We start from the raw sequence: 15,685 nt of genomic DNA, 5'->3' as shown, positions 1-15,685 counted from the left end.
GTGTCTGGGCCTCCATGGCTGCCCCCTGTCAGGAGAGTCACGTCCTAGGGCACTGCGTCACCAGCAAGACCTTCACCCCGCCAGCCATTACTGGTGACAGGGGAGGCCGCCATACACGGCCGCTGTGTACACAACACTCCCGGGGTGTGAGGTGATGGGAAGCGGCTATAAATACATGTAACCGTCCCCTGTAATGTGTGGTGAGGCGGCAGCAGCAGCACAACTCCACCCCGGCCACCATCTTCTCCCCTCAGCGGCTCGGTGTGTGTAAAGTGTTGAGGGAGAAAGAGACGCCGCCGTTGATTGGCCGGCCAGTGGGTTGCGCTTTGCCTCGGCGCGCGCGGTTGGCCGCGGGTTTGTCAGCGCGTTGTGTCGGAGGCTGTGATTGGCCGCGGTGGGGGCAGGCTTTGGCGAGTGCGCTCTCCCCCTCCCCCCCTCCTCCTCAGCTGTGTGACTGTGTCTCTGGCGGTGTCAATGGCTCCTCCTGCCGCGGACAGACGGGGCTTACGGGAGGGGATCTTATCGGGGCTCCTGTGAGAGAGCTCCACACACCGGAGCGGACGGGGAGGGAGAATTTATACAGGGAGGAGGAGGAGGAGAAGAAGAAGAAGGAGCAGCCGCCAGCAGCAGCAGCGCACATTATCACTCCGCAAACCGAAACACAGGGGCGAGCCCAGCTCTGCGAGCAGCCCAGGACCCGGCCCTCCTCCCCCCCGACAGTCAGCAAATGAACTCGGTCAGAGCAGCGAACAGGAGACCCAGGCGAGTGTCGAGGCCGCGCCCGGTGCAGCCGGAGAGAAACAACGCCGGGGAGCGGGGTAAGAGGAGGGGGCGGCGGGGGGAGGGGAGAGCGGGGGCCGCGGCCTAGTCCCTGTGCAGCCTCCGGGGGCGCTGCCAGGAAAGTGCGTGGCTTCTACTGGGCCTCAGGCCGCGCTTTGTCTGCCCCGCACCGCGGCCCACTAACCCCTGTGTATCTATGTGTGTGTGAACGGCGTCCAAACCGGGCGCTGAGCTGCTCCCCTCCCCATACAAAGAGCAGCCATACACACACACAATGCCCAGACTCCAGCCCAGGCACCACCTCAGCCCCCCCTTCCTGTGCTAGACCCAAACATATAAATAAATAGCAATAAGTAGCAAAGTCTAAATTTGGTTCAATCATCGCAACGTATATAAGCAAACTCAACCGTTAAACGGTTGCAATTCTCCTCTGATGTCGTTGACGTTCGCCAGGTAAACGGCGCAAAATTCGTAGCAGTCGTTGTCCGGACGCAATGCTGCGACTAGTAAGTCTTTGTTCACACAGGAAAATGTGACGGTTTCTACTTAATTAAAAAAAATAAATTGTACCGGGTAACGGCTTGAGGTTCCGCCGCGGTGGGAGTCGGTCGTGGATCGGGCTCCAGCTCTGTGGTTTTTAAAAAATTTTTTGGGGGGGGTTGTAAACTAGGAGTATCATAGACGCATCATGTCGCATTCACACAGTGCGTTTCGATTGTGTTTTGAAACCCAAAGTGATGTCATGATCACATGTGATTTACTGAAGCGCAAGCAATCGGGGACTAGCGCCGCGTTTACACGCAAAACATGTGGGGCTCTTTCCTGATGACATGTTTCCGTGGGATGAGATATGTGGACCCCGTCCCATAGCGTTTCAGATGATGCCGTGAGCTACTCTTAGGCCCAGTTCACACCTGTCAAATGTGTGAACTTGCCCAAATGTGACAGGCCCTTGCCACGCGATGACAAGGTAGGACGGCCTTTATTGGAGGATAATAGGATAGTGATGCATCCGGTTGTCAATTTTTCCGTTTAGGACAAAGTAATAATTTGATGGATTGTTGGCTTTTTGGCGAGTGATACGTATTTGTAGTACGTTCAGATGATCGTTTTGATGAGGTCATATCAGGGCGTTACTATAAAGAGAACCAGTGGGGCGCGTTCACACGTTGCATTTTGTTTGTGTTTTGAAAAGCATTGCAACAGCGGAGCAGAGGTGATTTGCCGAATTCCTGTTCACATTTGTTAACACATGTTAACAGTGCGTTTATGATGCATTTTGTAAACGCAATTGACAGTAATTGGGTAAATCACACCTCCTCGGCTGTTATGTGTGATCGTGGCCTCAGGCTGATTTGGGAAACCAAACAACCGATCCATAAATCACTGTTTACCTAGATCCTCTGTGCCCACTATGCAAAAAAAAAAAAAATTATTTGCCTTGAGATGTGTTTAATGAGATGCATCAGACACGTCTCTGTGTTCCAGGTGCTGGGAGATCTGGAATGAGGTAAGTGTAAGGGCGCATTTACACGTTGCGTTGCGTTTTTCATGCATTCCACTGGCTTCAGCCTTGATTACATGCTAAGGTTACATTAGCAGATACAGTGGAAACGCAATGTAACCTTAGCATGTAATCAAGGCTCAAGCCAGTGGAACGCATCAAAACGCAACGTGACACAACACATCGTGTGAATGCGCCCTAAAGGTGGCCACAGATGGACCATATAAAGATTTGTGACACTAAACAGTCAGCTCATAAGGACCTGTGAGTGGCTTGGTGTATGATAGTGCCCATGAGCGATGGGATGTATCAGACTGAACCTGGAACTGTTGCACTGGGCGGATATTCTGATTTCACGTCAACAATTCTAGGCTCAGTCCAGTAAAACCCTCAAGTGAACGGAGCGAGTTTCTTGGGCTGAACTCTTGTAGGCTGTGGACTTAAAAGATGCAGCGACCGTCTCTTCCGTTGCATGTCCTGCCCAAATTGGACTCTGGTTTCATGGAGGTTTTTTTTGTGAGCGTACCCCTAAAGGAACAGAAACGGGTGACCTTGGACCTTGCAGCTGAATGACGAAATGGTAGGCAGCCTTCAAAGTTTTCCAAGGATCATGACATAGACAGCTTGAGTTTCCCTAAAAATTTTTGGGGGTGTAGTCAGTTTCTTGTGTGTGCAGTTTATCGCTCTGAGGATAGTCTTCGGGTGCAGTCACGTGTGGCGCTTTCATGCAATCAGCTACCAATTGCTTGCGTTTCTACCTGTGACCCCCACCGATTGCAGCGCCACATGTGACTGCACCGCGTATAGTGGGCTCAAAATCTATCTCTGTGCCATTTCAGGACCGCATCTAGAATCGCTGAACTGAATGGACCTTGAGTTTTTTCAGTGGGGGAGATTGTACAATTGGTTTTCGGGTGTAAAAGTCCTGAACTATTCAATCAGTAGCGAACAGTCCTGAAAGTCTGCAGGCTATATCGTAATTTAGCGACAGACACTCGACCAAACTTGACTTTGCAAACAGGGTTTTTTTGTTTTTGTTTCTAAATAAACCTGGAGGCCCCATTCAAATGAGCCTTGGGTGTAAGTTTTGGTGTATTGCAGATGAGTCTTTGAGACTGATTTCTGATGCCAGTCTTCTCCAATGACAAATAAGGTCTGAATATATTTTTACAAATTTACTTTTCGTCTTCAACGCGACAGGGACAATTGTCACGCAGCGTCGGAATTAGGCCCAACTTTCTGTTGGAAGCTTTTTGTTATTTGTGTTGGCCGTCCAAGGCATTGTATTTTTCTTTTTTGTTTCAGGGTTTTGGCGCTGTGCCTCTGACTGCGAGAGGTCTTGATAATATCACAGGACGACGCTGTTCACGTGCTACCACCACAGGAGTCGTCATGTAGATGATTAGTGTATACTAATGAGTGCTGCAGGTTGGTGGGTGGGCACATGGGAACAATGACTAAAGTGCAGTGGTACTTCCAGGGAAACACAGGATGATTGTCTGTATATAGCGACATCATATTCTGCACCGCTGACATGATCAAAATCTAGTTGTTACATGGTTCCATAAAACGACAGAAGGCAATCTATAAGGCATATCTATCATACACCGGAGCACCAGAACTATCCCCACCCCTCCAGCGCTGCCGCATACATCAAGAGGCTTTGACTTTTATGTACAGGCGGTCCCTGATTTAAGGACACCCAACTTACAGGCACCCCCTAGTTACAGGCACCCCTGCCCCCTGTGACCTCTGGTGAAGCTCTCTGGATGTATTACTTTAGTCCAATGCTGCAATGATCAGCTGTAATTAAGTTTTATTATTAATCCTTGGGCTCATGACTGCACAAAACTTTGAAAATCCATTTGTCACAGGGACAACATTTTTTTTATTTTTTGTTGGATTTACAATGATAAAATATACCAGTTCTCACTTGCACACAAAAGTACAAACCTAAAGAACCTCTCTCGTATGTAACCCGGGTACTTCCTGTATTTGGCTAGGTGACTGTAGGTGTACAATTCAGGATCTGGTGTCGATTTGCACTGCAGCCTGTAAACTTTTACACCACTGTCTATTTATTTTTTGTAATCTTAATTTTTTTACTGTAAATATCTTGTATTACAAGTTTTGCTATTTAAAAAAAAGTTTAATTTTTGGTTACTTGATTGCCAATTTAGATTGGACTTCATAGACCTGGTCTCCAACCTTAATGCAGACCTGTCACCACACTAACCCCCTCCCCCCTCTGAAACGGTACAAACAGTACCTTCTTCTGTCATGTGTGCGTCTCCTGGGGGTGGTTTTAGAATATTTCTAGGTTGCAGTGTGGAAGAAAAATCGTCGTCTTCTGTCGGATGCGGTCAGTCAGGTAGCCCCACCTCTTGCAGTCAGGCTGCACTGTCCATTCCATGCATTTGGCTCAGTCCTAGATCTCTAGATGGCCAGAGAATTAAGTCACAATAAGGTAGGGCTGGGCCCTGTGCATGAAGTGGGCAGAACAGCCTTAGGGTTGCCCGACTGTCTGACTGCATCCACGAAAGAATGAAAGTTTTTTTTTTTTTTTTTTCTAACTGCAACCTAGAAATAAGCTTTGCACCTCCAAGGTGAGCTTAGTGTGGTGACATGTTCGCTTTACAGGAAGTAGGGAGAGTGAGGGAGCTGCATGAGTGTGGAGGAGACTGAGACAGGCACACACAGGCTGCAGCTGAACTCCCTCTTTACCCTCTCCCCACCTCACCCAGGTTCACTTTAAATACTATCCCATATGCCGTTGAACCTGGAAAGGAACATGTAAGGCCAAATTCACATGACCGTTAGGTATTCAATTATTTTCATAATTTGTCAGTCAAAACTTGGAGTGGTGTAACACAGAACAGGTACAAGTCTTTCCATTGCACGTCACCTCTGTATAGTCTCTCGAAAGACTTATACCTGTTCTGTGTGTTAGACCACGCCAAGTTTTGGCTCATAATAAACCTAAAGATGTCATGTGTGAACTGGGCCTGACGCACAGAGCTTCCTGATGCATATCATCTGTGGAACCTGATGTGAGTAAATGTAATTTTTGTAGAACAGGACCCTTAGAAATAATAATGATCTTTATTTCTATAGCTCCATTAGCTCCTTAGCCCTTTACAGATTCTAGGGAACATATAAAAATAAAATACATTGAAGAGAACAAACAGTCATATGAAACAATCTCACTCAGATTTCATGTGGATTTTTGGTGTGAAAATCTTGATTGTTTTTGTGTCCCTTTGCAGAAACGCAGGGTAAAACTGCAAGGAGTGAATGGAGCTTTTCTTGCTGTATGTTAATACTAATTCCGATGATCCCTGCTAAAATATTTCAGATTCTTCTAAAGATCCTTGTCCTATATCTTCACTTGGCTGGCCTGAGTCCCAGCATTTGCATATTGTTTACCTGCCAAAATATTTTACATGACGTCTAGATCCATGTGGCCCGGTGACTGCATCTTCCTGCCGCGCTCTGCCTCCTGATAGTCCACAGTAAATTTGGTAATTACAGCTCATCAATGCAAATGGAATAAACGTTTGATGCTATGTTAATGAGATGGTATACAACAATGACTCAGGGGTGGCTAGTCTGTGTGTATACTGAGGAAGCAACCTATATTGTAGCATCTAACCTGCAGTCACTAAGGGGTTGTCCTAAAAGTCTTACTGAGCACTTACATAGGATAGAATTGTCTTATCAGTGGGACTCCAGCTCATAGTACCTCTACTGATCCCTTTATCGGAGGGTCCCTTATGAATATATTAGAGGGTACTGCATTATGATTGAAGCAGTGTCTAAGTGTGTACAATGCTGTCTATGGACGCTGTACTCCTGTTTGGACTGGAATGTCAGTCCAGAATGTCATGGAGTGCTTAAAAAAAAAAAAAAAAAAAAGTGTGGACTCGGGCTGATCCCTCTTCATAAAGACATGGGGTTTGCTGCATATTGCAGCTAACACCTGTGATCAGTTTTAGCACCGATCACAGGTGTTAAGCCTTTGATTGTTGCTTGCAACATTTAAAGTCCTCTACAATCAGGATGAAGGACTGTCTGCAAATCAGCCAGTGTGGCTCATTAGCATAGAGTTGGCGCCGCCATCTTTGTTTTGATCATTGCTCCCCAATGTCATCAGAGATATGCAATCTCCATGACCACCTCCGATCATACAAAGACCCGAGGCTGTCTAGTTTTAGCCTAATACAATGTGCAATTTGCACATTGTAATAGATGCTGTGGATAATCCCCATATAGTATATAGTAGGATCAATCAGGCAACCTAGGGTTAAAGTACCCTTTAAAAAAAAAAATTAATTTATATTTTTTACCAACACCCCCCTTTCCCTAGCACAGGCGTTCCCCGATTTAAGAACACCCGACTTACAGATGACCCATAGTTAAACTGACCTCTAGTTTTTGGTAATTTACTGTACAGGCGGTCCCCTACTTAAGGACACCCAACTTGCACAACCCCTAGTTACAGACGGACCCCTCTGCCCACTGTGACCTCTGTTGAAGCTCTCTGGATGTTACTATAGTCCCAGACTTCATTGATTAGATGTCTGGTGTCTGTAATGATGATTGATAATCCTGGGTCCCATTACAACAATACATTTTGAAACACCAATTGTCACTGGGGCAAAAAAAAAAAAAAATTGTTTAGAATTATAAAATATACAGTTTCGACTTGCATACAAATTCAACTTAAGAACAAACTTCCGGACCCTCAGGCTACAATAAACAGCTATAACAATTATCACAGGTGTCTGTAAGGAAGCTTATGGTTAATCCTGGTTCTTATGACAACCCAAATTTTCTAAAAATCCAATTTTCAGAGGCCAAAAAAAATGTTTGGCTTGGATTACAATTATAAAATATACAGTTACGACTCGCATACAAATTCAATTTAAGAACAAACCTACAGAACTGATCTTGTACATAACCCGAGGACTGCCTGTACTAATATACATGTTGGGTATCCCAAAATGTTCGGTCTATCAAAATATAGTAATGGTTCTTCCCGACGTTGAACCCCGCAACGGAAAATATAAGACACTTTACTAAAAAGTGATCAAAAGATAGCTAGGTCCCTCTGCCCGATTATGAGCTTGCTATCTGAATATGGGCAGTTTTCCCACCTCACTATCAACTGGCACAAATCAGTACCAGTTGACCTGGACCCACATCAGATCCAATCGGTCTCTACTTTGAAGTACCTAGGCATCTGGATTTCGCCTAGGGTACTAGATTGCCTTTAACCTAGACCAGTTGCTGGAAAGAGCGACAGCTGAGGGACATACCTGGTGCCGTCACCCCCTGTCAGTGATGAGTAGAACCAACCTATGTAAGATGGTTCTTAGTTTCTATATATTCTCCCAACTCCCCAGTATGGATATCATTGGGTGCTTTTAATAAAATACAAAAGTTATTCATGGCTCTTATGTGGGGTAAAAAGTCAGCTAGAATTAGCCTGAGAGGACGAAGGGTCATCTAGGTAGCTGCACAGGGCAGACCACCTTACTACGATCCCACTGTTCCTCAAGTTACGGCAAAAAATCAAAGCCATGTTAAAAATAGAGGGCTCCTCAAAGATTACCCCACTATGGCGTAATCCTGGCCTTAATGAAGTACTGGGCCTGGAGGGATAATCTCAGACCCATCTCGCAGTCACCGACTGTACAAAGGGATACATATCTAAGGTTTATAGAGTGGGTCCTCTCCCAACATGAGAAATACCTCTGACTGCCCGTGCACAGTGGGTGGAAGACTTGCGGCCCCTTATGGACGAACAATGGTCCGAAGCTCTTTGTATAGTTCCCTTATTGTCCCTATGTGAAGCTCATTGGTTGTCCCAACTGTATTTATTACATGGAATATATTACACCCCTCACTGTCTACACAGGGTTGGTCTGCGAGGGGAAGATCTGTCCTCAACGTGCCATTTCTGGTGTTCACCTGATGCACATGCTGTGTGAGTGTAGGAAATTGGGGAGATTTTGGAAAAATTTAATCGCTAGAGTATTTGGAGTAACTGTTCTGGCCACAACGGTGGTCTGCCTGCTGGTCCTGCTAGGTCAGAGTAACTGGGAGGATGGGGTGAACAGAATGCTATACCAGGCTAGGAAGCTCATTGCTATGTATTGGCTCCGCCCCCTTGCATCGGGGCTTGAGGCCTTTAAATAAAATAAATAACATCATGAGGGTGGAAAAAAGTGTTAATTGAAAACAAAAAGCAAACATGAAATTTGAACAAATATAGGGACCCCATATTTGTTCAAATTTCATGTTTGCGTTTGTATGCTTGCGGCACAACCCATTCTCCACCTTTCTGTAACCGCTTTTGATTGTTAGTCTTATTTTTTTGTGGATAACACAGTCCGGATTGTTGCTACAGGTGGGGTGGGGTTATTGGGGGGGGGGGGGGGACGGACACTGGTTGTCTATGAAAATTAAAGAAGAGGAGGGTTGGGGGTGGCATTTGTGTATATGTAAAAATTGTTAAAAAAAAATAAAGATTTGATTTAAAGAAATGAAGTATCATCTAGCAGTCCTCAGAATGGTAGCAACGAAACGTCAGCTCATCTTGCAACAAAATGCCGCATTGCACAGCTCCGTACAACAGAGTGTGAAAGTTGAGAAATTTTTTTTTTTTTTCCAACGCATTTGGAATTTTTTTTCCTGCTTTACACTACAAGGCATGGAATAATAAATACCATCACTGCAAAGTGCAGATTGTAAGTAAACCTGAAAATTATGTGAGCTATGCCATTCCCTTACAGGGGTTGGTCTGGTGGAAAAAAACTTGTTGGCAAATGTAGGCAAACAGCCACATAAATTACATTGTACAAAATAAGTGTTTTGAGTTTTTCAGCCTATTCTGTGCATCATGAGCTTCTGGTACTGCTGGAACACACTCCCTACCACTAATTCGGGTACAGTCTCCTCTCGGCACTCTCACTGCTCCCAAGATACCATTTAATCCCTTCATGAAAAGGACAGTTCTAAACATTTTGAAAGTGGACAACTTCAAATGGCTATATCTCCTCAACTCTGGCACCTAGAAATATTTATAACCCTCTCAAGATCAACTGTTAACCCTTTTAAGGACACAGCCTGATTTTTCGAATAGGCCTGCGTCATTGGTCACCAATACTAATACACACTTATACAGAAGCTGTATATTCCCAATATACTGCAATATAATTCTATTGCGGTATATTGTATGCGTGATCAGACACTCTAGGGTTTAGTAACTCTAGGAGTTCTGAAAAAGTTAAAGAATCACACAAAATTTTGATCAAAAGGCTGTACACTTCCCAAAATGGTATTTATGAAAAGTCAGCTTGTCCTGCAAAAAATGACGCTTTACACGGCCCCAACAACAAACAAATAAATGATTCCACTAGAAAATGCAACTTGTCCCGCAGATAACAAGCCCTCCTATGTCTCTGTAAATGGAAAATAAAAATATATGGCTTGTGGAAAGAGGGAAGTAAAAAACGGAAATACAAAACTGGAAAATTGCCCGCTAATGAAATGGTTAACCTTAATTATCTGTTATGGGTCAGTACGGTTATGGAAATATACTATTTATATACCATATATACTGGAGTATAAAAAGAGTTTTTCAGCACAACAAAGGGGCAGAAAAAAAATAACTCTGCTTATACTAAAATCTAAAAACAAAAAACAAAAAAAAAACACACAGGTTTTCTCACCTTCAGACACCCCAGCAGGTCGTCTTTTACATCAATGCTGCTGGGGGGGCAGGGCGGGCTGGTGGGCTATATGCTGTGGGGTCAGGGGCGGGCCGTATGCTGTGGGGTCAGGGGCGGCCCGGGCGGGCTATATGCAAGGCTCTTGTCAATAAGTTTTCCCATTTCTCTTTTTTTTTGTTTGTCAGAATTGGGTACTTCGGCTTATACTTTTGTTTCACTAGTTCTACAGAATAAACTTGAATGAGAAAAATCCCTTGATTTGGCATTACAGTCTACTAATGTTGAGCTGTTTTAGGGCTTATTTTTTGTGGGACGAGTTATGCTGTTTTTCTTTTTGTTTGGATGCGCAAATATCCTAATTTTTGGTGTTTTTTATTTTAAGGTGTACACCATTCAGGTTCTGTAATGTTTTTATTTTATTGTATGGGTGGTTATGGATGTGACGATACCCAATATATTGTGTGGTGATTTTGACTTTTTGTGTTTGGGAGTTTGACTATATGGTGCATTTAGGGGGCTAATATTGTGTATGATTTTTTATTTATTTTTTCCCTTTTGGGACTTGAACAAGTGATCATTTGATCACTTCCAAGAAATACACTGCCTATGGATGTAAAGCTGATTGTTATAATACACTGCCAATGTGCATAGGCTGCCACCTGTACAGCTGGGTGCTGCCTCTAGACCAAGCAAACTGCCAGGGGTCCTTCATTTGGAGACCATTGGCACCCCTGTACCCAGCATGGGGGGTGCCAGTGGCTGGGTGGAAAAGTGGATGACCCCATTAGGTGCTGCGGTTATGTTTGACTGCAGGGCCTAAAGGGTTAAACGGCCGGAATTGTGACTCGGAATTGGAATCCCGGCTGTTTGTGCAGAGGCTCGGCTGTCACATACAAAAGGGCTCTGCTTCTGAGCCCGTGCAATCTCCATGACCTTGGGGAAGTCCAGGCTCCCCAACATCATTGTGCAGAAAGGGGTTAAAGAGAACCTGTCAGGAGTAATTCTCTGCGTATGCGCTGTACCTACAACCCGGCTTCACTTGCTATATCATGCAGCCGGGAGTGGGTTGAGCATAGAGGTGTCCTATGAAGTTAGTCATGAAAAAAAACTGAAGTAAACATTATGTAGGGATTTTCCAAAGATATACGTTTTACAGAAGCGCATAACAGATAAATTGACACGCCTGTTGGGCATTGGTCGCAAAGGGGTTAATATCACGGGCAACTTTTTATGTGTCTGAGTTTGGACTTGGGTCCCTTGGTATCAGAGGCTGCTGCAAAGTCCAGAGAGCCATAAGTTTAGCATAAAACTTTAATGTTAATCCCGCCACAAAATTACCGGTGCTTGATTTATATACAGATGGAGATTTTTTTTATCTACGGTACATATAACTTATTAATACAGTATATTATTTTGTGCTCTTTGACAGGTGAGTTTACTACTCCATGCACTTTGCTGCTACCTTTTGATACCAAGAACCCTGAATTCATTGTCAATATTAAAGGCAAGTTTTCTAGTTCTCTCTGGAGCATTGCGAGCGCTGAGAGAAGACTCTGCACCATGTCGGGAGGCCGGGCATTTACTCCTGTGTCAGAGGTCCATTTATTTTGTATATGCATTATACAGGTAGTGTGTTTTATTTGGGTAGAAAGATCCCATTTGATGTAAGCAAGAGATGCGATTGAACTGGCGAGTTTAGTCTGTTACCATGCTTACATGTAGCTCAGCATAGCAGCTATGAGACCATACTATGTTTTAAACAGGTTGTCAATTATGACACCCCCCCCCCCCCCCCCCCCCCCCTTATCTGTGAATAGATTGTAGACGGGTTGTCTCAACAATGAAAACCATTCTAAAAGTAAATTTAAACAGTCCTAAGATTACCACAGTCCTGGGGTCTGGATATATGAGTAAGTGTCCCTTTTTAAAGAGTCAACTGTAAAGGCTTCATTCACACGGATGTCGGGGGACGGATATAGGGCCGACGTATATGCGTTTTCCCTAGGCCAGCAGTGGGCACATAGGGCCTACGTACATGTCCTATCTTTCCCCAAAATACGGCGACGTGCACCATGTTTCTCTATGGAGAGGGGCGAGCATCGCTCACCCCCTCCTCCTCTCCCTGGCGCCATTGCGTGCCTGCCGTGCTACGGTACAGCGGGCACACGTGTGTGTGAGTTTAACCTAAGTCTTGAGCTGCATATTGGCTTTGGGACCACCAGATTCCACCCCCCCCCACCACCACCACCAAAGACCGCTCTGAGATTGTCACCTAGATAAATGGAATAGTAACTACTCGAGTGCAGAAGAGGATTAAAAACCTCCGTTCTCTTTTGACTTTTGTTCTTTTTACATCTAATTTGAATTTATTCTTTGTGCTTTGGTTGTTTGCCACTTCTGATGGTAGAAGTGGTGGAGCTGTGCTTTGTGCTCCGTGTTGTAGCACTTCTCGTCTGTTGTGTTCAGGGCAGATGAGGACATCGGCAACCAAATAGTTGTTTTGCATAAGGCAGTGTTGTGCTGCTGCCCCCGGTCGCGCTATGATCACAACACACGACGCTTCTTGCTTTCGCTTCTCTCGTACATGAACATATTCTTATTCTTTATTAATTTTTTTTATATGTATATTTTCGTGCTTCTAGAATTTCAATGTTTTTTTTTTTTTTAAATATCTTGTTTGTTTAGTTAACTATTTTATGCTCATTTCTTGTCACTTGTGTCCATTTGAAAATTCATAGTTTGGCTCAGGCGGTATTTCGAATTTTACCCATGTACCTTCCGGACCTTGGGCTGGGAGATTGGTGCATTGAGGGTTGTGTCAGTGCATCCAAAGGTCTTTAAAGGACAAATACCACCAACATGAAGGAATGTATGCAAATTAACCCGAGGGGCTCCAGGCTCCATTAACACCTGGAGGCTCATTTGCATACAGTCCTTCATCCTGGTGGTAGATGCCCTTTAAGGACATTGACTATTGCTGGAAGAATCATAGGAGCCCAAACTTTGGAAGAAATTTTTAATGACCAAAAGAATGTAAACTTTGCAATTAGTTGGTAAAGTTTTTTTTTTTTTATACTATATTTAAACTGTTTGGGTATTCTAGTTGGATAGCCCTTTTATATCTGATCTGTGTGGGGCGGGTTGCCCAACTAATCAGCTGGTGGACCCGTTTTAAACATGGCAGCTCTATATAGTGGCCGGAAGCTGTAACCACTCAGAAATCTACTAATCAGAAATGTATGGCGCATACAATGTTTATTTTGGATAAGATGGAGTCGGCTGCTTTGCTGTGCATAAGCTTTTAGAAGCCGTCCTGTTTACTTGCGTTATAATATCCTAATAATTGCCTCCTATTGTTAAACCTGGGCGGTCGTCTTCTGAGTTTGCTTTGGGTTACGTTGTGTGTACTTCCCAAGCAATCGCCAAGCTCCGTGCGACTCTATGGTGGACATAACAAATGTCGTAGTGTTCATACTGGAGATTATACGTCCAGTGATCAGCGCACTGATAGTCTCCACCGTCAATGAAGGAGCACGTGTTTTATAAGATCACTTCAGCTTAACATTTAGATTTTCATTAGAAATTCCCTGTTTAATTACTAATAGACTCGCAAGCCTTTGCTCCTAGCATCGGAGTTTATTAGTAACTGTTTATATCCACACATTGCTATGGGAGTAGTAGCCACAGGGAGCTGGGGACAGATTATGATTTGTGTTGTACAACCAACTAACCAAAGGCAACTGGAAACAAACACCTACTTAACAATGTAGCGTCCAGGCTCAGGGAGCTGTAATGTTAGACACTGCCATAGCGTGACATAGAAAGTCACTGCTCACCACTGCTGGATGGGATCTGTCCGCACCGGATTTCCAGGTAGTTGCATCTTGATTTAGATTTTATTTATTAGGTCAGATACTTGCTTGTTTTTGGATTGTTTTTATGTTGGGGGTGAGATTTTATGGAATGACATGTGTTAGGATTGTGGGATTTTTATAATGGAATGGACATTTGTTCCTATCTGTTCAGTAGAGGCCTGGGTACGGATAGGGAATGTTAAACCTACTATTGATCTTTCTGAAGGAGCTTGATGCAGATGTATTGGTGCTGACGTTTTGTTCTTTGTATTATAGTCTTGTATCCTGTATATTACTTGTGATTCTGTTTTTGCCTGCTCCACATCGTAGCCATGCCCGTGTCTCTGGTAAAGCTTTATGGTTGCTCTCCAAGGGCTGAATGTAATGGTAATGCAATATAAATATAACTACTTAACAGCTTAAGTAGATATAGTTGTACAGCAACAAAATGACATTAGACCCTTTGGGGTAATCGCAGGGCTCATTTGACCTCTGGTGAAAATGACTCTTCATCGATCAACTGTATATGGGGGTAACAAAATCAGCAGTTTCCGTTGATTATAATAAGGTAGCTTACTATAATAGGCCTTTAGGGCTTCTGTGTTGGTGTCTATAAACCTCATAACCTTAATCCTCAATTACTTCCAAACCAGTTCCTTAGTCTACTTGTTGATACCTGAGTGGAGCTTGGGCCCATCTGGGTTATTGTAGTAGTACAGGGTGTGTGACGCTACAGCATCCTCATAACATTGCTGCGGCTCCAGTCCAACCGGATATTTCTCTCCATCTGCACACACCTATAGAAATATAAGGCACCGAGCTAGTATACACCTGCCGTCTTGTTGCTGTTCTCACTACTACTACTACTACTACCACCTCCAGTTCAAAATTCAAGGTGTAGTCATACAGCCTCCTGGAGTCCTCATGGATTGCTTTTTAAAGGGGTTCTCCAGTCATGGCAAGTTGGGCCCTATACACAGGATCGGGCAGATCAGAGACCCCATGTATCTCGTGGACTGGGGTTCGCTGGAGTTTACGAGGTCATGCTTTCTCCATGCCAGTGCCGTAGAGATGAAACAGAACAGTCTTGCTAGTACAATGGACCCACATTCTTGAAAACCGCTTTAAGGATAGGTCCATTTAGGACAGAAATTCTGTGCTACTTTAACCTCTACATCTCCAGAGGATTAATACCCCAAATTTTAGTAAGCAACAAGAGGGAAGACAAATAGATGTTCCTGCAAATATTCAATAAAATTATTGCCCTGATGCTCAATAATTCCCCATAAGCATTAACACTAAACTCCTTTGTACATGGAATAATTCTTATTGTACCACAAACAAAAAAACAAATCAATTTAATTGCAGCCACATATGATTTCTGAATGTGGGGAACTAGTGGATCAATAAAAATGGGTGTCCTACGTATCCCAAAACATTGTAACACTAGATTGTACTGTCACGATATTCTATGTCTATGGCACTAAGCTCTGTTCATTTGGTGAACAACGCACGCCCAGTCTCGTGATCTGTGGTGGTCCCGTCACTGAGACCTTCAACCATGACACCAGGTTAAAAAAAAGTGAATTTTTACTTTTAATTTTGTTATAAAAGAAAACCAGGTGCAGAGACTCCACAGAAATAAAATAGAAAGATCTGCATCTGGTTTCACATCCTGGTTTTGGCTCACAATAACGAAGTATAAAGACTGATGAAGGAAATCTGGTCCTTAACAAATGAAAAGGAGAACCCTCCGGACCTGCCTCTTACAAGCTCAGGAGCCTCCTTAAGGATAACACCAGATCTTGTGT

The 15,685-nt window shown here is 44.0% G+C and overlaps 1 protein-coding gene across 1 annotated transcript in view; it reads left to right on the top strand.

The window, feature by feature from the left end:
• Window positions 1-416: 416 nt before the first annotated feature.
• Window positions 417-15,685, top strand: part of FBXO11 (F-box protein 11) — a 52,145-nt gene continuing 36,876 nt past the window's right edge. The window contains exon 1 of the mRNA XM_072140316.1: window positions 417-818. Within this exon, the coding sequence (XP_071996417.1) occupies window positions 728-818 (91 nt within the window). The 5' untranslated portion in view covers window positions 417-727. The remainder of the gene's footprint in view (window positions 819-15,685) is intronic.

Source organism: Engystomops pustulosus, chromosome 3 (genome assembly GCF_040894005.1).
Source record: "Engystomops pustulosus chromosome 3, aEngPut4.maternal, whole genome shotgun sequence".
NCBI lineage: Eukaryota > Metazoa > Chordata > Amphibia > Anura > Leptodactylidae > Engystomops > Engystomops pustulosus.
The sequence above is the reverse complement of the archived record's forward strand: the minus strand, read 5'-3'. Positions and strand labels throughout refer to the sequence as shown.